Source organism: Peromyscus leucopus, chromosome 20 (assembly GCF_004664715.2).
Source record: "Peromyscus leucopus breed LL Stock chromosome 20, UCI_PerLeu_2.1, whole genome shotgun sequence".
Classification (NCBI taxonomy): domain Eukaryota; kingdom Metazoa; phylum Chordata; class Mammalia; order Rodentia; family Cricetidae; genus Peromyscus; species Peromyscus leucopus.
In genome coordinates this window covers 54,818,702-54,840,225 of record NC_051080.1, presented here as the reverse complement: position 1 = coordinate 54,840,225, position 21,524 = coordinate 54,818,702, and the positions used below count along the sequence as shown (strand labels likewise).

The window sequence follows — 21,524 nt, the reverse complement described above, 5'->3', positions numbered from 1 at the left end:
AATAAATAAAAGGGATCATCACTATAAAAGCTAAAAAGGAAAAAAGAAAGAATGAATGAGCCAGAGAGTAGGGAGGAGTGCTTCGAAGTACTCTCCTCTGGACAGAGCTTGATAACTGCACTCATGATCTCACAAAGGCCGTGGTTACAAACAAAACCTGTCTAAGGTCAATCCAGCCCAAATGCCTGCATGAATGACCCAGACGTGCACAAGGTCCTGCTCCTAACTGAGGAACCATAAGCAGTTGATTGCGCTTTGGAGAGGAAGACTCATTCTTTTGTTGGGAATTAGCCAGTGGATACTCATACTCCCTTTGATGGCCTCACACCTATATAGGTATGGGAAACAGTAATTAGACTCAGTGGGTTGTGAAAGAGAGAAAGAGACAGAGGGAGGAGGAGAAGAAAAGAAAAAAAGGACATGAAACTTGAAGATGGACAGGTTGGAGGCAGATCCCTGGGAAGTTGGGAAGGTAAAAGGGAGGGTCGATACTATCATATTACATTGTATACATACATGAAATTCTTGAAGAATAACTGAAAGTGGAAAAGATTGGAGAATACGACATACAAGGCAAATCCCTGCACTTGGAAGGGAAGGGAGGAAGATTGTATGTTTGAGGCTCTAACATGCTTCATATTAAGCTCCATATTAAGTATCACAAAAAAAGGGGTAGGGGACTTTTTTTTTTCATAGTCTTGTATCCTCAAATGTGAAATAGGCTTTGAAAATATGATTCCACAGCATGGGAAGAAGAAAAGCACACTTGTTTGCAATGTGGCTCAGCCACATTGACCTGTGACTGTCATTTTATAGCTTCTAAAGTCATTCCAGATAGGAAATAAAAATGCAAAATACTTTTAAAGAAGTGATGGAATTACATACATTGTGAGATCTTTTAGTATATAATCAAATGTAGGTAACCAAAATATTATTTTAACTAATAAATTCCTAATATTAAATGTTATAAAAAACAAAATAAGTGAGCAATGTGCTTTACAGGTTGCCTTAGTTACTGTTCTAGTGATGTGAAGAGACACCGTGACCAAGGCAATTCTTATAAAAGAAAGCATTTAATTAGGGGCTTGCTTACTGTATTAGATACTTAGTCTCTCGTCATAATGGCAGGATACAGACAGGCATGGGGCTGGAGCAGTAGATTGCAGGCAGACAGAGATACAGAGTCGGGCATGGGCTTTTGAAACCTCAAAACTCACCTTTACTGACACACCTACTCCAACAAGGCCACACCAAGACCAACAAGGCTACATTTCCCAATCCTTCCCAAACAGTTCTTCTAACTGGGGACCAAGCATTCAAAAGGATGAGCCTATGAGAAAAACTACCTTTCAAACCGTCACATGGGTATTATGACTTAAGACTACATGAACATAAATAATCAGAATTCATGCGTGGATACTCCCAACAAAGTGAATAAGCAAATATATGACAGCCATATCCGAAATCTTCACTCACCATAAGTAGAAGAAACAGTAATAAGGTGTTATTTTCCTTATGAAACTAAAGAGTGTAAATAATCCCAGTATTCTCTGCTTTCACAGTTCTGTGTTCTTTAATATAGCCTTTTGTAGTTCACTACAAATTAATATAACTTGAGAAAATCTACAAACTATTTTGAAGCTTCAAGTTCATTTTCTTTATGAACTCATTAAAAATATCCCCAGGAAATAATCAAAAGACAGCCAGCCATCACTGAATTGAATTTTAAAATACAATTCTAAATGTTAATTTAAAACTTTATGTAGACAAAAATGAAGGGTGTTGAGGGTTTAAATGATCAATCTGATTATGTGTAGTCAATTTAAATTTTCATTTATGACTTGTAACGAACCAACTGTAGCAGTGCACATCTCTGATTTAAACATTTGGACTGAAGCTGAAAGGTGAATAAATCTGGGCCATCCTGGTCTACATACTGAGAAACTGTCTCAAAACTATACCTACAAACACACTGCACATGCGAATACACGTATATGTAACATATATCTACTTCTATATAGAGACTTTATATGTATAAACAATAAATGCGTATGTGAGTGTCTGCATGTGTGTGTGTGCGTAGTGCGTATGTGTTACAAATAGAATTTGTATGAACTGAATTTTGTTAAAGGTATTTAATAGCACTGGAAAAAACTATATCAATATCTTAGCATCAATTTCCTTTGAGTAATTTTTTTTCTCTTCCTTATCCTTCCTCTGCTTTCTAAACTTCAATCAGATGTTTTCAGCTTGGGAAAGGAAACAGGACTATGTGTTCTGTAGAGTAGCTGATTTTCTTGACTTGTCCTTCTGGTCTTTCCCACCGGTGACAGCTGTTGGCTATTATTACTACTACTAACTGGCCTCCTTATTTCTGTCATGAACTGTCAGGACCCCAAGGGCCCTACAGGGATAAAATCCATTTCCACACCCTTTACTGATGTTCTGTAAGCTTTAGAAACTTAACTCTGAGATTATTCACAAAATGTTTCTCTCCTCAACCATTGTATTAACCTGAGTGTTTCCATGGGTACTTATGTAAATTTTTCATAAGTGCATAGATAAAAGCTATGGCCTATTCTAACAGAAACAGGCTAAAAAGAAAAATGAAGTGTCACTGAGTTGGGTGCAGTGATTCCTGCCTAGAGCTGTCTTGGAATGCTGAAGTAGCAACAATTATAAGAACGCTTTGTCCAGTCTGGGAATGAGTTCTAGATAACTCAGGCTACAGAAAGAGAACTGTCTGAAAGCACAATAAACAAATACCATGAGGCTTTTATTTAAATTACGAATGTGCGCACAGCCAAGCACCTAGCCGTAAGTTCATGGGAAGTATGAGCTGGCTTTGCTCATATGTAAAATGGAGTTGGTGTGTGTACGTTGACAACGTGACCCTTGCACAAAACCCTGAATTCACTCTTCAGTAAAGGAAGACAACAAATTTTCAAGGCAAAAATGGTAGCTTTTCCTTTCTCTTTTATAAGGTAACTTAGATTATTTGATGTGTTCCTGATCGCTCATTGATCATTATAATTGTAGACTACCATAAAAATATAACCAGATATTGCTTTTTAATATTTACTGTTTGTAAACTTCTCTTTGTTTTTTATTTACTTTTAACAGTTCCTTGCCTCTCTAACTTCACTGCACCGATGGGAACAGTCCTTTCCCCCGATTACCCTGAAGGTTATGGAAATAATTTAAATTGCATTTGGACAATAATCTCTGACCCAGGGAGCCGGATTCACCTTTCATTCAATGACTTTGATCTGGAATCCCAATTTGACTTCCTTGCTGTTAAAGATGGCGACTCGCCCGATTCCCCCATTCTGGGGACCTTTACTGGGGCTGAGGTGCCTTCTCACCTCACAAGTAACAGCCACATTCTGCGACTGGAATTTCAAGCTGACCACTCTATGTCAGGACGCGGCTTCAACATCACCTACAACAGTAAGGGCTTTGTTGTGTGCTTGCTTGTTTATCTCTGTGGCATTTTTGTAGAGGACTGAAAGGCAGTCATACAAACCAGCCCCCTTGTTTCAATGATAAGGATATTTGGAAAGCTGTCAACCTAGTTTTGCCAATGATTGCTTTGTATCTCTTAATAACCAACTGCATTCTACTCTCTGTGTCATTTCTCTTTGAAAGGCCCCATTTGAAGGAAATCCATTTCAATGTTTTAACTGCATCAGTTGATACATTAGGTTGTTCTATTAAGATTGACCATAAATTTAGACCAGATTTTGCTGCTACTTGTTTATCAGTTTTTTTAATTTAAAAAAAAAGAAGAAGAAAATAAGTTTTCTTTTGCTATCCAGGAGCTCATGGAGATCATTTAATCACAGCACACAATTCTAATTCCAAAGAACAGCTCTTCTTGCTATAAGAGTGCTTGAGAGAAAGAATCACTAATTCTGCGGGAAGACCCTTCAGCTGACTATGAGGAAAAATAGTTCACTGTTTCAAAGTGTCAGCCATAAAGCCAGACAGTACAACTTCAAGTCTTGTCTTCAATACTACATTTGTAGATTTTGTACATGATCCATGTATCTGTAAATATAAAAGCACTTTGGACAAATATAAGAGTAATTCTGAATAAAGTATAGATTGAATTAATTTAGCAGACAGCATGTGAATCTAGCAAGAGCTCAATAACCACTAGCTAGCTTTTTGGCTAGATCACTTAATATTGTTTTGGTGTGTATTATATTTTCCTAGGTTCCAGATATGTTTTTCTCTTAGATTTTATATATCAGCCATATTCCGGTGTGTATTTTTAAAAGATAAGATGAGTATGATTCATCTGAAAATCTTTATGACAGTGGCAAAAGATTCAATCCCATAAAAGAGAAAACTTCTTGGCTTAAAAATACTTACATCTAAGTATTTTCTTGTGTGAGTGTTTTGTCAGAAGCCAGGAACCGCTGCTAATGTTAAGTGCTTTCTCCTGAATCATCCCCTCTGTGTTAGATGCTGTCTAACCTGCTGGGTTAATGGGAAACTTCTCTGTCTCAATAGAATTTAGTCTCTAAATACCAGAACCACCTTTAGAGAAAATTTCTCCTTTCATCCCACCTGAATCTAAGTGGCACTGAGTTTTGTCAATGAAAAATAAAGTGCAGTCCCTGTCCTTTGGGTGTGACCATAATTGTGTAAGGCATCACACATAGAATCTATTTGCAGTGTATAACTGCATGTCATTTATATTCAATTACTGTGATATGTGTCATAAAGACTATCTAAAACGGGATTTAACTGAAAATTCTTCAAAAATTTCTATGTAGAAAGTGAATGCATGTATGTTTAACTATAGTTTTTAGTTTGTATTAATTGCATGATGCTTTTAATCAATGCCTATGATCTTTTCAGATGTCATATCCATTCTGTTTCTATAGTAAATAACTTACTTAGTTATATACAAATTCATATGTTTAATATTTTCTACTTCAATTCATTGCTTCTGAACAAATCTACTTGAATATTATATACTAAAGCAGCAAGACCAAAAGTTGAACTTAAAACATATTTTTTATCAATTTTTAAATATTATTTCTTTAAGAGTTAAGAATTTGTAGGTTATACGACATAACAGTCATTCAAATAAATTAACATATAATATATTTATGTATTTTAGAACTTTCCTTAATTTCTTTTGTGTAATTTAGGATAAAAATTAAAATAAAATAATACAAATTGGGAACAACATAGAAATGGTAATTAGTAGGAAAACATAAAGCAGTTGCCTGCATTCGTGATGAACAATTCTAATATCAAATTATAAAAGCTTCATAAATATGACTTATGCTTATAAACCATGATGCTTTGTCTTCACAGAAATATTCTTCTACTTCCATTATAGTAATATAAAATTTGCTAATACATGTATGGCTCCATAGATTAATAGAGAGAAAAGTTTGGGTAACTCCAAATAATCTATTATTTGTTTAAATAAACAGATTATCACTACAGTTCTCTTTTTTGCTAAGTAGACATCCTAAAAGAAACAAGATAAAATACAGGGGTAACTCTAAGATCAAGAGACATGAGCAAAATGGCCAATGATATAAAAGGCATGGAGAACATTTTAAATTCCAAAACTTGAGCATACATTGCAGTCTTATTAAACTCAGATTTCTATGACTAGAGGCAAGCTACATGACTCTTTCAAATCTGACGTTTCTCTTCATGGTGATGTTTTCCTCATCAGGCCCCTGTAAGTATTAAATGAGATGATATCACATCTCTGTGCCTAGGATACGGTCATTAAAGAGTTAAGTCTCTTTTCTGAGATAGCCAAAAGGAAAGGTCATACAGCTATGGAAAGCTGTAAAATAATTGCCTTATATTTTTACTCTACTGAAATCTTCCTTTAATCCTCCCAGTAACCTTCTTCTCCATTCCTGGCAGATGAGTTACAGAATTTTAAAGGGAGATAACATAAACCTGTTAAAATTCAAGTTAATAGTAATCAGAACAAGTTATATTGGTGATTTCTGTATTCATTTATCCTAATTATCACTGCAACTAGACAAAATTAAAATTTTCATTTTTAATTTGTTTAAGTCATACTGTATAAATTACCTGCTGAAACACTCACAGTTATTATACATTATTTTACACTCATGTGGAAATGTCTTTCTAATACTGCTCATGTTTTCTTGTCATGGTGCAGCATTTGGCCATAATGAGTGCCCTGATCCAGGAATACCCATCAACGCCCGTCGGTTTGGAGACAATTTTCAATTAGGAAGTTCCATTTCCGTTATTTGTGAGGAAGGATTTATTAAGACCCAGGGGACAGAAACAATTACATGTATTCTCATGGATGGAAAAGTAATGTGGAGTGGACCAATTCCGAGATGTGGAGGTAAGTGCAATGGTGACAGGCAAGGGAAACTCCACCACAGTACACTCTGCAGAGCATAGCAAGAAGTGTGCTATTCCATGAGAACTGTTGCCGCAGTCATCTCAATGACTTAAGCTACATATTGTGCATGCATGGGACTGAATTATGCTTTCTTTGGTGTTAAATTTTTTTAGACTCATATAAGAACACTTTTTTGAGTCTTCCTAAATATGAATATTAATAAATAGCAAGCCTGGTAGCTTGTATAAACTTGTTTTTGGCCATTACAGTTATGCTTAGCAAGCCATATAAGATCATAGTTATCCATTATATGTTCCATCGCATTTTTCTTGGTGCTTAATAATTATTTATAGTTATTCACTTTTCAAAAATTGACTAACAAAATTGCAAGTAAGTTTATGTTAAAACATTCATATTTTAAAATGGGTAAACTTTGTAGTGATAGCTGTCTGGTTATTCAATTATTTTGTTTTTCAAGAAGACAGAGGCAAAAACATTTAGTACTGTGTCTACTTATACATACACACATTGAAATATATGCAGATATATAACATATTCAAACATATATAATGTATTAATGTAGACTCCACAGAAGTGTGTGTTCAGGGTTGTAAGCTTTATTTATAATTGCTGCAATGAAAACAAATGTTCAAAGTTCCTCTTTCCAGGCAACTCTCTAAGAGTATATATTTAATTAATATATAAAATAATATAGATGAACTAGAACCATGAAATACTCTAAAACAACCCACTGGGACCATTGGTGATTTATTGTGCTTCTTCCAGGTGCTAATGATAATAGCTTTTGTGTTGGGCAGAATTTTTAGCAAATAACGGGCTTGCTTTGTAGATGTGAGGACCTTAATTGAATCTCTAGAACTCATGTAAGAGTTACAGGCATAGTGGCACATGCTTGTAATCCTGGTACTCTAGAGACAGAGACAAGTAGATGCACACACACACACACTCGCACATGCACACATGTACATACATGCACACACAAACACACACAAGCACATGCATATAAAATCCAGAGTTTTGGACATATCTTTAAAATATTTTCTCTTCTTTTCCCTCCTCTCTTACATGTGCTCCAACTGAATATATATATTTTTTATTTCTCATTTGTATCTGCTGATTTGAGATAATCTGATGTATTCTTTAAGTTAAAAGATAGAATCATTACCTATACATTACTACTTTCATCAGCTTCAACACATTTGCACAGTGCTAAGTGGGATCAGGATTATCCTGGGGCTTGGTGAGCAGCTATTTCAGTTAGCAGTGGCATGATCTGAGCTGGTTTCTCTGTCTGTCTGGATGTTGTTTTCAAGTCTCAGTGGGTAGACACAAAACACTTCCTGATAACTGCTGAATCCCATTGCCTTATTTGCTTAACTAGGGCATTGATTTTAAAGTTGATTGACGCCTAACTACACAGGGAGCTAAAACTAATGAAATCATAACAACAAATAATTTTATGAATCACTGCTAATTCTAGAAGGCAATTTTCCACTACCTGTGAAAAATGGATGCTATTTATTTTTTTCAAAGTAAGGCACAGTGTGCTGAACTCTAATTTGGCACAGACCATTAAGCTCTCCAAATATCTCAAAGAGATGCTTTATGAATTTTCTGAAGGAGACTATTTCTTTCTCCTTGAATGAAACAACAAGCCTGCAGCCGGCTGCCCTTCCTAGTTGTGTTTTCAACACCACAGTGGGAACATTCGCAGGTCAAAGAGGAAACCAAAGAAGGCAGAATCAACATCGACCAGGAGCACTGTGACCTTGCAAGGTTGCCCATCTCCAGGGCTGCACTTGAAGTTGGTTTCCTAATCAAACAGGCTTACTGCTATCACACCCCACCTAACTTTGGAGACAAGTTCCTAATTGAGATCTATCATGATTTTCCTATTCCTAGTTCCAAATTACCAAATTCTACACAATGATGATTTTTAAAAAGCCTAAGAATGTGTGAAGAATCAAATTTTCCTTAAGAAATAAATAAAACAAAATAAAAATTAAAAAACAAAGAAAGAAAGAAAAGAAATCCATCTCCCAGCTTGCTACCCAGGCAATCTTATTTACTTGGAAAACAATGTGTGGAAGCAACATTCCTGTGGAAAAAATGTCCTTTTTTGTTCTTTATATAGTGTTTATTTTGATATAATTTTTGTTATTTTTCAATATGACTAATCATTTAGTATACTAGCATAGCCTTCTGAAAAAATGTTTAACATTTTAAAGTTGTTTTTTTTTTCCATTACCTTCAAAGCGAACATATAATGTAGAATAAAATAAGGGCATGCTTATTTAGCTGGAAGGTTTCTCAGGTCCCGCCTGGCCCTATTGTCCTGCATCCCTCTGGTCCTGCCCTGCCCCACAGTACCTCAGCCACTTATAAAGTAATCATTCAGAGGCTTAATATTAATTACCAACTTCATGGCCTATGGCCAGCTTCTTGCTAGCTAGCTATTATAACTTAACCCATTTCTATTAATCTATAAGTTGCCATGTGGCTGTGGTGTTACCAGTCCGCTGGCATCTTGCTTCTCCTTGGGTGATGGCTGGCGTGGCCCTCTCCTCTCCTTTCTTTTTCCTGTCTCACTTTTTTTGATTTCCTTCCTGGCTATACCCTGACTTGCCATAGGCCAGAGCAGCTTCTTTATTAACCAATCATAGCAACACATATTCACAGTGTACAGAAAGACATCCCACAGCAGCTTACATGTTCTGTGTACATTTTATTCTCTTCACATGACCAGTGCAAATAAAATGAATGTATTTTAAAGTTATTCACAAATATGGATTTCTATATACTATAATAAGAAATATATAATTATTTAGTAATTATAAAATTTTTAATGATTATGGAAATCTTATGGAAGAAGAAAAGTTCATTTGATTAAACAACATGGGGCTCCCACCTACTTCAAGGTAAATTCTTCCCCCAGCCCATCCCTGCCACAGCTGCCTAAAAGTTCAAGCATCCTGGCAGCACAGTGTCCTTTACATGACTGACAGTCTGCCAACCTAGGAAATCTTTGATCTTCCATAGTCCTTGAATAAGGATTATCAGACCAAAATAGAAAAGGGTATCATAATGCATTCCCCACAAATGAACATGGATTAATTTCTAGTAGTTTGAATATGATTGTGAGAAATATTTAGCATCTACCTTTTATTCCATGAACGTCTGTTCATTGCTACTGAATTAACTAAGGTTGAGTTTGGCCTTAATGAAAACTTGCACTTTTTAACATGAAATGGGTTTATCCAGTCTCATCATGATGAGAATTGACTAGATGTGTAAGCCTTGCGATTTACACATCTGCTAAGGGGAAACAAAATACACTTGTTTCCATAATTGCCATTGAAGTCAGTTCACTTTAAATTCTAGAAACACTCATCTTCATTAAGCAGCAATCAATGATTTTTAATCTGTATTGACAGTGTACCCTGCATATAACTGGTTCTAGCTAGGGTAAACCTCTGCATGTTACCTGTACCACAGAGGTGTCCCAATGCCATTAAGATGTGACATTGGCTTAATAAAGGGTGCTTTGTGGAACTGAATAGGGGATGTCATAACGAGTTACAAAGGAAACTTACCCCACCTCCTCATCTTCTCTCCTCTTCAATTTCTCACTCATAACAGCTGCTTTCATGGCCTTTCCACTTTTCCTGTAATTCCCGCTGCTCCCATGTGCATCTTCGTTCCTACTCTACACAGGGCGAGCCGGTACTGGTCTATTGATTTCATCACTACATTCAGCCCTCTGACATGAAGCTCTCTCATTAATATGCTACAACATTGCTTCTTTCTTTTCATAATAGAAGTCTCTCTCTCTCTCTCTCTTTTCTTTTCTCTGAACAGAACTCCTTATAAGAGCTTCTGGGGTCATTATCAGGCACACCTGTATCATGCATGCCAAAGTTCCTTCCAGCAGCCCAAACTTTGGAGATGGATAAAAAGGGGCACGATACAGTTGCATTCAAATTATACTTCATCTGAGTGTATAATTTTAGGTCCCTTCAGTCAAGGGTAGGAGGTTACTTTCTCTCGACTCTCTTTGAAAAGGAACAATAGATACTGGTTTCCCTCCATTGTGGCAAGTAATACCCTTACAACTTTCCCTAAACTCTGAATTCTGGAATCTTTTAATCATCCTGCAGAACATCATATGATGCAGTCACTGAGATTATTTTCTGTGAGCAGTACTGCCATATGGAAAGAAAGTTATAAGAAATAGTTCACTTACCAGAGATATTTCCATCCTGGACTGTGGGAAACTCCTTTATCTTACCATCTTGATGGATTCAATGACATCTCCCTCATCGTCTACTTAAACATGTTTGTGTATTACCTATAACTTACATGATCTTATCATCAACCTTTGTCCTCACACAGTGTCATGTATCTTGTTTTGTTTCAGCTTCCACTTATGTTACTAAATTTGTGAGTCTGTTTTGTCTTAGGGATTGATCTGTAGTTATTTATCCCAGGTCTGTTTGCCCCTCCAACCTCTTTGTCCTTTATCTTGATTAATAGTAGACATCCAACACTTTCCATGAATTTGACTGCTTCTAATGTGCTTAAGTTGTCAGAGAATTTTACTCACTGGGGTAGTAAAGCCAACTGTCAGTAGATGATAACTTTGAAACATGTGAGGCACAATCAAAATTCATATACAGTGTGGATGTAGAAAGAATAACTTCAGCCGGGGACCAGTGGTGCATGCCTTTAATCCCAGTACTCAGAAAGCAGAGCCAGGTGGATCTCTGTAAGTTCAAGGCCAGCATCATCTATATAGTGAGATCCAGGCCAGGCACCAAAACTACTCAGAGAAACCCTGTTTCAAAAAAAAAAAAAAAAAAAAAAGTAACTTCAGACATCTACCAGATTAGAAAAATAATAAAAATTGGATTAATCACTTTGCTGAAATTACCATCTTTTTGTTTGGTTGGTTTTTTTTGTTGTTGTTGTTGTTTTTGGTTTTTGGTGTTTTTTTTTTGTTTGTTTGTTTGTTTGTTTTTTTTTTTTTGAAACAGGGTCTCTTTGTGTTTGTGTAGCTTTGCACCTTTCCTGGATCTTACACTTTAGACCAGGCGGGCCTCGAACTCACAGAGATCTACCTGCCTCTGCCTTCCCAGTGCTGGGATTAAAGGCATGCGCCACCACTACCTGGCACTTTGCTGAAATTAAAGAAATTGAATTCAGTTACTTTAAATAGGGGCAGCCATCAATATAAATAAATATTTTTCTACTTAACCAAACTAATATCCTAAACAACAGTGACAATAGTGCTAACAGAAAGCACTATTACTGAGCACTAGAAGAAAGCCATCACCCTAAAAACAAATGACCTGAACTAGGGGTTCCCTAGACATTTAACTGGAAATTCATCAGTAGCAACTAATCCCCTGAGGAATGTGTTGGGCTAACAGGAAAGTTCAGATTAATCATCTATCATGACTACCCTCAATCCTTTCATGAGAAAGTATTCTAGTATCTCAAGAAGCTGCCTTTCCCTTGCACTTTCCTAAAAACCATTTTCCAGATGAGTTGTTCAAAAGTTTCTAATGGTTCTCATTTTTGAGAAGATTTCTTGGGTGACAAGTCATCTAGCATCAGGAATTCAGCTGGATATACTATCCTTCACTGTATGTTCTCCTCAAACTGCTGTTTCTATGCCATGGTCCTTCCTACAAGTTCCTATTGACAGTATATTTCTTTTTATTGTTTTTTTTTTTTCAAATCACATGTCTCTACAATTTTCCTAACAATTTAGCTGTTAGATGGCTCGGTTGTCTAATATGATCTAGGCAAACTCAGAAATCATATGAAAGGTATAAAAAAATCATTGATGAGCAAGAAAATTTGATATTGATTTTCTTTGATTTGAGGTGTGAACATTTTATATAGCAGTGGCAAACTTCACAGATATTTCTCGAAGCCACCCCTGTATTCAAGTACAACTTCAGATGATCATCATCATCAATTTATGTTTCTCTTCCTCCCCCATCATTACACAATTGCTCCTTTAATTAGCTTTTTTTCCCTTCTATTTCATATGCTCTTCTATGTGCTCCAAATTCCTGCCTTACCTGAAAGATCAGTCTTAAAGTTGTACACACACACTGCTCTGCTCTGACCCATAGGATGATGAATTCATCGGGAGTTATAGTGTTACCATTTGAGATGCTGTCCTGTGGGATGCTGTGTGGAATCAGTCTCTTCCTTACTACATGAAATTATACGTTTTTAAAAAAAGAGATAAAGGTTTTGACAGATCTCTTCAAGCTACCTTCTGAGCTGTAATCCGACTTTCTAAATGCTTGCTTCTATACTTTCCAGTAATAAACCAGCAGGTATATTTGACATAGAATTCAACAAGAAAGTTCTCCTCAAGGTGTCAAACAGTGAGTTTTCGCTTTAAAAAAGCAAGGCAGTTGGATGTAAATTAGTTATGTCTCAGTTGCAAGCATGGAAGGTAACACTTACTTGGTATGAGGATTTATATTCATTGTTTAATGTCAATTTAAAAAATAAGGAGTGTTGCCGGGCGGTGGTGGCACACGCCTTTAATCCCAGCACTCGGGAGGCAGAGCCAGGCGGATCTCTGTGAGTTCGAGGTCAGCCTGGGCTACCAAGTGAGTTCCAGGAAAAGGCGCAAAGCTACACAGAGAAACCCTGTCTCAAAAAACAAAACAAAACAAAAAAAAAAAAATTAAAACCGGGCAGTGGTGGCCCACACCTTTAATCCCAGCACTCGGGAGGCAGAGCCAGGTGGATCTCTGTGAGTTCGAGGCCAGCCTGGGCTACCAAGTGAGTTCCAGGAAAGGCGCAAAGCTACACAGAGAAACCTTGTCTCAAAAAAACAAAAAACAAAAAACAAAAAAAATAAGGAGTGTTATAGAATCACAGTCAGGATGTCAGAAACAGGTAGGAGTTTATTTGTGGAAGGAAAAAATGAGCATTTGGTTAGATATTAATAATATATTATACAATTGTAATTATACTATTATATTACATAATATACTATATACAATCTGAAATGTATGTTCTGTAAATCAGTTCTGGCTAGTTTTATGTCACCTTGACCCAAGTTAGAATCATTTGGGAAAAGGGAATCTCAATTGAGAAAATGCCCCCAGTTCTTTTATTGATTGATGATTAATTATGGGAAGGATCAGCTCACCGTGGAAATGCCATGGCTGGGCAGATGGTTAAAGATCATATAAGAAATTATATGCAGCACTTGCCCATGACCCCATGTTCAATTTCTGGCTCTGGGTTCCTGTTTTGAGTTCCTTGCCTGATTTCCTTTGCCAGACTGTGATGTGGAACTCTAAGCAGAAATAAACACTTCCCTTCCCAAGCTGCTATTCATTATGGTGTTCTATCACAGTAATAGAAACCAAACCAAGACAATGATTAAAAAGTCAAATTGTCTCAATGACTGAATTATTATTTTATATAAATCTTTATGTTAGATAAAGCTAAAAACTAAATTTCACTGAATCAAATATATTAGTGTGGCACACTTTTACTTCCTTTTCTCATTTTTCACCTCTGCCCTTATCCTTGATTGGTTATATCCTAGGACCGTCTTGAATATTTTATTGTTTAGTTAACTTCATTAATGATATTTATGCAGTATCTCACTTTATATAACACTTTTGTACTGATATCTCTGAGTTCTCTTTGCAACATTCTTGTGTTTTCCTAAAAAAAAAAAAAAAATCCATGCACATATTGAGGTCTGTAGTTTAAATTTAGAAGAAGATTATTTCTCATTTCATCTGAGCCTATGTATTTCTTCATAAAATGTTTTGTCTGGATTTCTTAAGACTCCGAGCATATGTATTTCCTCCCTAATGCTAGTAGCCTCTACCAATTACAAAGTAGTCGGTAGTGCCCTCTTTAATCTAAAGCAAGCTCCCAGGAAAAATAAAAATGGCATATTGGCCTTTCCGGTTACATGGTCATGTTCTTGAATATGATTAGGGCATAAAATATTCACTGAGCTTCTTTATAGATAAAGAGGATTTCATTTAATGAAATATATTGGAAAAGTTGCATAATTATCTTGCCTCAAAGCTAGTAATTTAATTAAGATGCTAAGTTAAAACTGACTGAATGGAAAGTTGCCTCTTGTTGAGTCTCATAATAATTTCAAACAATACGGTCTTTGAAGGCTTTCTAATGGGAAAAACAATACTAGCATGTGAATATGAAGAACTGAAGCCAATGTTTGGAGCTTCCTAATGAGTAACAATAGCTAAAGCAAAAAACATATGTTAAGTTCCTCCAGGGACAATTGAGTTCTAGAGACCACATGTAGGATATGTAAGTTAACTCTTCTCTCTGGATGACAAGTTCAGTCACTTCACTCTCAGCCCATTTTAGCTGAAGTTAGGGAAGAAAGAGAAGTTGATACTTTTTTTTTTCTGTTTGTAGCTGTTAGGTTCATGGGGTATTGAGGTTTTCATTCACTCCCATATAGTAGAGTGGATAGTAATTTTTTCATCCATAATCCCAATGGAACGCAAGCACTTCAGGCGACTTGCTCATGGAGAATATGGAGATATATATATGAAAGAAAGACTGCAATTGCTAAGTATATATTTCCTGATTCACTCAACTCACTGATAGGTATGTCTTCCATGACTAATGAACAGGGGAAAGAAAATTATAAATAGCTGGTGAGCTAGAGACAGAGACCTGTGCTGTGGATATTACTCTATATAAATAAAACACTGATGGCCAGTGACCAGGCAGGAAGTATAGGCGGGACAAAGAGAGAGGAGAATTGGGGAAACAGGAAGAAGAGGGGAGAGACACTGCAGCCACCGCCAGGAGAAGCAGCATGTAAAGACGCCGGTAAGCCACCAGCCACGTGGCAAGGTATAGATTTATAAAAATGGGTTAATTTAAGATAAAAGAACAGTTAGCAAGAAGCCTGCCACGGCCATACAGTTTATAAGTGATATAAGCGTCTGAGTGATTATTTTATACGTGGACTGTGGGACTGCGGGGCTTGGGGAACCTGGAGAGAAGCCCTCCAGCAACAGACCTGTAGTTCCAACACAGTGCTTTCTGCATCAGCCAAGTACCAAAGTAGGTGCCTGGGATTGGCTTCTTAATAAAGGAAATACAAGAAGGGATCACAAATTTATCATATGAGCTGGGAGCAGAGCAGTACCCAGAAATGGTTGAGTTTACTCCATTGGGAAATCAAGTATTGAAAGAACTCTCTCCTAATTCTTTGACTTTACAAAAGACTCATTGATTCTTCTAATGTGACAGCAAGCATTTTTAATACTTGGTACCACCACCAATGCCAAAAGGGGACTACTGGAGCATGATCTACTAGGTACTTGCCTTAACTTTTTCTACAATGGAAAGCTAGAGGATAAAAATGTGCAAGTGGTTGCCAATTCTCTACTTCAGGAGTGAGACAGAGATTAGCAAGTGCACCCCACCAACACACAACACAGTTCTCTACACTACCCAGGGAAGTGTCTTAGATGAGTAGATAAAAGAAATTGAAGGGTTCGGAAGTAAAATGAATCATTTTTAATAAAAAATATTCAAAGTAGTCAGAAAGAATATATTCCCAAGTTGTTTTTTCTTTCTTTCTTTCTTTCTTTCTTTCTTTCTTTCTTTCTTTCTTTCTTTCTTTCTTTCTTTCTTTCTTTCTTTCTTTCTTTTTAAGAAGAAGGAGGCTTGACAGTGCATATTTGAAGAAGTCAGGAAAAAAAAAGTGAGAATGAAACCATGCTTTGTATTTGCTCTAATGATTTCAGAATGCTCCATAAAATGCTTACTCAAGCAAAAACTGCCTTGCCCTCAGAATAGCTCTCCCTGAATTACTCTGGTTTATGTTCCCTCCTACTCCCTAGTGAGATATCTGAGAAAATTTTTAGAATGAATAGGTTGGAACCGGAGTCCCTAGAGAACTGTGTGGAAACAAGGCGGGACTTGCATGCCTGATGAACTTCCTCAATGAAGATAAGGGGTTTCTCCCGAATTTCAATCAGCCTCAGAGGAAAGGAAGCCCTTCTGCACAGACATGACATTCTCTGTGCAGAGAGTTCTTTTGAAGAAGCAATTAGAGTAACAACTTGATGCATATATCAGAACTGATTTGTAATTCTAATACAATGTCTGTTCACACATGCACATATTTATCTCAAAGGAAGAATCCCTTTTTTATCTATATGTGTATATTATACTGAGTTTCAGCTGGAGGACTAGCATCAGGAAATACATATTAGCCATCCACCGAGTTTATCTCCTAGTTTTTGATAGCCTAAGCTTGAAAAAGGAATAGAAGAAACATGACAACTGAAGGAGAAGTGGAATTAATATTCAAGTTTCAGGGACACTCAAATTTCTATTTCTGTGAACACAGTTTCATCATTTTAATGATAGTTTTAAATGTGAATGTTCTTTAATTTCATTGAATCATCATCCAATGTGCATATGTTAGATATATCTAATGATCATTTACCACAGCTACAAATATAAAGCAAATTGAAGAAAAGAAGGAAAATGAGGGCATCAGTCTGTGTGAGATGTTGAGTTTTTCAGGCACTTCTCTACAGAAGGATCAACTCTCTGGCCAAATGCTGGAATGCTTGCTTTTTAAAAAAAATTCATTGTTGCTAAACCTGTGATCAAAACTCAGCTTTACATCTCCAATTTTCTTATGAGCACTCAAGTATGACTTATCTACTGACATCACCTCCTGCTGTGAAATTTCTAATTCCTCAGAACTGTTATTGAGATTTTTATCTGAATTCTATCTGAAGAGTAGAGAGTCATGTAGGTCTTCAAGTATATTAGGTATTTGGAGTGTGTACCTTTGTAGTAAAAATAAAGACTTGAACCAATAATTGAATGCAAATCATTTATAATGGATTTTATTATAAAAATTCAATTGGAGTAATTAACTAGATCTCTCTTGTATTTCTCACATCCTGTTTTCATTGCTGCAGAATAGGAAAAGTATAGGTAACAAGTTGCAGCTTACTAATATATCCAAATCATACCCTGCATTAGTGGCTTTTCTGTTCGTGTGATAAAACACCCTGACAAAATCATTTTAAGGGAAGAAAAGGTTCATTCTGGCTTACAATTCAGAAGGGATGGGAAACAGTTCATTGTGGCAAGGAAGAGACAAGATTTGGAGCTTGAGGACTAACTGACAGTCAATAGTCCAAGAGAAAATGAAGTAGGGCCAGACTATGGAACCTAAAAGCTGTCCTCAATGAATTATTCTTCAACATGGTTCTCTAGACTTCCCAAACAGCAGCAACAACTGGGGACCAAGGGCTCAAAACGATGAGCCTATGGAGGAGAGTTCTCATTTATGTGACAATAGTCCTTTACTTTTCAGAAACTAGAGAGAGATAGCACTCTACTGATGTAGAGACACACTCATATGTTTCCTCATTTGTATTTTCATGGGGTCTGCAGTGTCTAAACAATAAAATAACCTGTAGGACCACGGTGGGCCTTCTTGTTAACATTGTGAATTTAGGATCTGTATACAACACTAGAATTGTGTTCTGTAAATCGATATTTTAACAAGTTTCCTAGGTACCCACCAATTTTAAAATACTTGCATCTCTGTAGTTAGTTGGTTTGTACTCTTTGCTCTTTGGCAGCCCAACACCCAGCTCCCAAATAAATTCATGGAGACTTATTCCTACTTATGAATTCCCAGCCTTAGTTTGGGTTGTTTCTAGCCAGCTTTTCTTAAATTATCTCATCTACCTTTTGCATTTGAGCTTTTACCTTTCTCTATTCTATATTTCTTTCTTTCCTTACTATGTGGTTTGCTGTGTTGCTGGGTGGCTGATGTCTAATGTCACCCTCTCCTTCTCCTTTTTCTTGCTCCTCACACTTCTTCTTCTCCTATTTATTCTCTGCCTTGCAGCCCCACCTATCTCTCTCTCCTGCATAGCTATTGAACATTTAGCTCTTTACTAGACCAATCAGATGTTTTAGAAAGGCAAAGTAACACAGCTTCACAGTGTTAAACAAATGCAACATAAAACATCTTTGCATCATTAAACAGATACTCCACATGAACAAATGTAACACATCTTAAAATAATATTCCACAACATTCCTCCAAAAGAAACCCCACAAATTCACATGAACTTTTTCTTCTCATGAACTAGAAAGCACAGTGTTGTTCACTTTTCTCCACTCACATTAGTATTTTTCATTTCCTGCTCTCTTTCCTCTGCATTTGCTTTAAACGATCCTTGGTCAACCTCCCCTGCAGGAAGTTTTCTTTCCTTTCTCTGGAACATTGCCTTATTGCCCTTGTAAATAAAGATTCTCCCTCTGAATTCAAGCATGTATATGTTTATTACATCTACCTAACTTGTATACATTCTCTCAAAACTGGAAAGACAGCCCATTGGTTAACAGCACTAGATGCTCTTTCAGAGAATCTAAGTACATATTCAAACACCAGTGTCAGGCTGCTCACAAATGTCTATTGGTTTGGATGCTGTCTTCTGGTCTCTGTAGGCTCCCACTTACACGTGGTATTCACTCACACAAACATACACACACACAAGTAAAAATAATAAAATAAAACTTTAAATTTTATATGTCTATGGAGGGCAGATACATGATTGCAGATTTTCTTTTAAAAAGTTTTAGAATATAGTAAATTATCAAACGTAGCAGACAGAATCCCATTTATTAATAAATGAATGGAAATGATTACAATAAAGTTGTTAGCATGGTGTTTAGAAGCTTCACCTTATATTAAAGACCTTTGAACAGAATGGCCTAACCTCAATTTCCATTAATCTCTATCTCTACTAAAGCTAAAGACAGTAAGTATTTCCTAAATAAATGTTTTTCTTAGAAAGTTAATTTTGTAAACTTAAAATGGAAGTGGTTCCTAACTTATAATTTAAAGATTTTAATTTGAGTCTAGTCTCTATAATTACTTGGGCCCATGATTCCTATCATATGATATATTCTATGAAATTTCTCCAACTTTAAAACTAGAAAAGAGAGAAAACCAAAATTACTTTTAATAAGTAAACATTCTCTAACTCCATTTTGTAAGGCTCTTGGGGCTCATCATGATAGAGAGGTAAGATTGAAGTAAAGTGTTCCAGAAGATTCTAAAGCACTGGTGTGTGAACTTGTAAAAAAAACTGCCGGGGTGTGGGGGGAGGGGCTGGAGAGATGGCTCAGAGGTTAAGAGCACCGACTGCTCTTCCAGAGGTCCTGAGTTCAATTCCCAGCACCCACATGGTGGCTCACAACCATCTGTAATGAGACCCTCTTCTGTGTACATAATAAATAAATAAATCTTAAAAAAATAAAAAAAATAAAAAAAAAACTGCCGGGGGAAGGTAAACAGAAAGATGCCCAGTGTGATTAGCCCGCTTGTGTTCCCAAACTGGACCTTAATGACATTGTTTCCTACCCTCCCACAGAGATTATGCAAAGGGCTTTCGATGAGGTTCAAGAGGAGAGGCATAATTCCTGGGTTGTGAAAATTGTGGGAGTCTGATTGACTGTGAGGAGATTTGTATCTCAAAGGGAGAGAGAATAACTCTTGCTTTCTAAAGTAAACGTTGCTGCAGGTCACAGGAGGCAGGCCACGGCTGTCTAACACTTCCTCAGACTGAAGTTTCCCCAAGTCAAGTATAACTCAGCTATTTTGGTTTTTGTAAAATTTGGGAATTATTTTAAGTTACTAGCTTCTTAGTTTACACACTTAGAAACAAGGAAGACCCCAACAGAAAGTCTGTCCTACTGTTGGTGATGTAATGGCTATTGGCTAATATTTGACTTCACATAAAACCATTTCACAAAGGGCTACATATCCTACCACTCTATTTTCCTCACTATTTACATCTTCTTTCTACCCACATTAAAGCTTTAACATAGTCTGTGATAATAATGATTCCTATGAAAAAGAACTCTACTTTATGTGTGTATGTATGCATGCATGCATGCATGTATGTATGGGTGTATTTGATGTTACACACACTCACTGTCCTGATTAGAGTTACCATTGTGATGAAATACTATGACCAAAAGCCAGATGTGGAGGAAAAGGTTTATTTGGCAGAAACTCAGACAAGGCAGGAACCTGGAGGCAGGAGCTGATGCAGAGGCCATGGAGGTGCTGTTTACTAACTTTGTCCTCATGGCCTGCTTAGTCTGCTTTTTTTTTTAAATCTTAAAAGTTGTGTTTTTCAATTTACACACCAACCACAGTTCCTCCCCAATCCTCTCGTCCTGCTTTGCCCACTGCAGCCCACCCATACACTCCTTAGAAAGGGTAAGACTTCCCATGGAGAGTCAACAAAGGCTGGCATATTAAATTGAGGCAGGACCAAGCCCCTCCCCACTGCATCAAGGCTAAGCAAGGTATCCTTCAATAAGGAATAGTCCAAAAAGCCAGTTCATTCACTATGGTGAAATTCTGGTCCCACCATCAGGGCCCCACCAACTGCCCAAGCCACACAACTGTCACCATCATTCAGAGGGCCTAGTTTGCTCCCATGCAGGTTCCCCAGCATTCAATCCAGAGTCCCTGAGATCCCACTAGCTCAGGTGAACTGTCTCTGTGGGTTTCCCCATCATGATCTTGCTTCGATTTCTTCGACTGGACTCCAGAAGCTCAGCTCAGTGCTTTGCTGTGGATCTCTGCATTTGCTTCCATCAGCTACTAGAAGAAGGCCCTATGATGACAATTAGGAAAATCATCAATCTGATTACAGTAGATAGCCAGTCCAGGCACCCTGTCCACTATTGCTTGGAGTCTTAGCTGGTTCATCCTTGTGGGCTCCTGGGAATTTCCCTACCACCAGGTTTCTCCCTAACCCCATAATGGCTCCCTCCTCTTTCATTGCTCTACAGCTCTGTCCCTCCCCCAACTAGACTATCCCTTTCCCCCATGTTCTCATCCCTATTGTGGGGAATTAACAAGGCAACTCCACATAGTTAAAAAGGAGATCTATTTTGGGGTAACTTACAGCCAGTAAAGGGGTTGGTTATGGGATCCAGGAGAGGTGAGGTGCAGTCCAGCAGGGTTCTCTGGAGAACTCTGACTTGGTCTGCCGTCCAGCATCCAGGACCATGAGGAACAAAAAGGC

The 21,524-nt window shown here is 37.1% G+C and overlaps 1 protein-coding gene across 6 annotated transcripts in view; it reads left to right on the top strand.

Moving 5' to 3' along the window:
- Csmd3 (CUB and Sushi multiple domains 3) overlaps positions 1-21,524 on the top strand; it is a 1,154,880-nt gene that overhangs the window by 728,511 nt on the left and 404,845 nt on the right. For all 6 annotated transcript variants that reach the window (XM_028867965.2, XM_028867960.2, XM_028867959.2 and 3 more), the window contains 2 exons: positions 3,124-3,450; positions 6,173-6,367. In XM_028867965.2, coding sequence (XP_028723798.1) covers positions 3,124-3,450; positions 6,173-6,367 — 522 coding nt within the window. The remainder of the gene's footprint in view (positions 1-3,123; positions 3,451-6,172; positions 6,368-21,524) is intronic.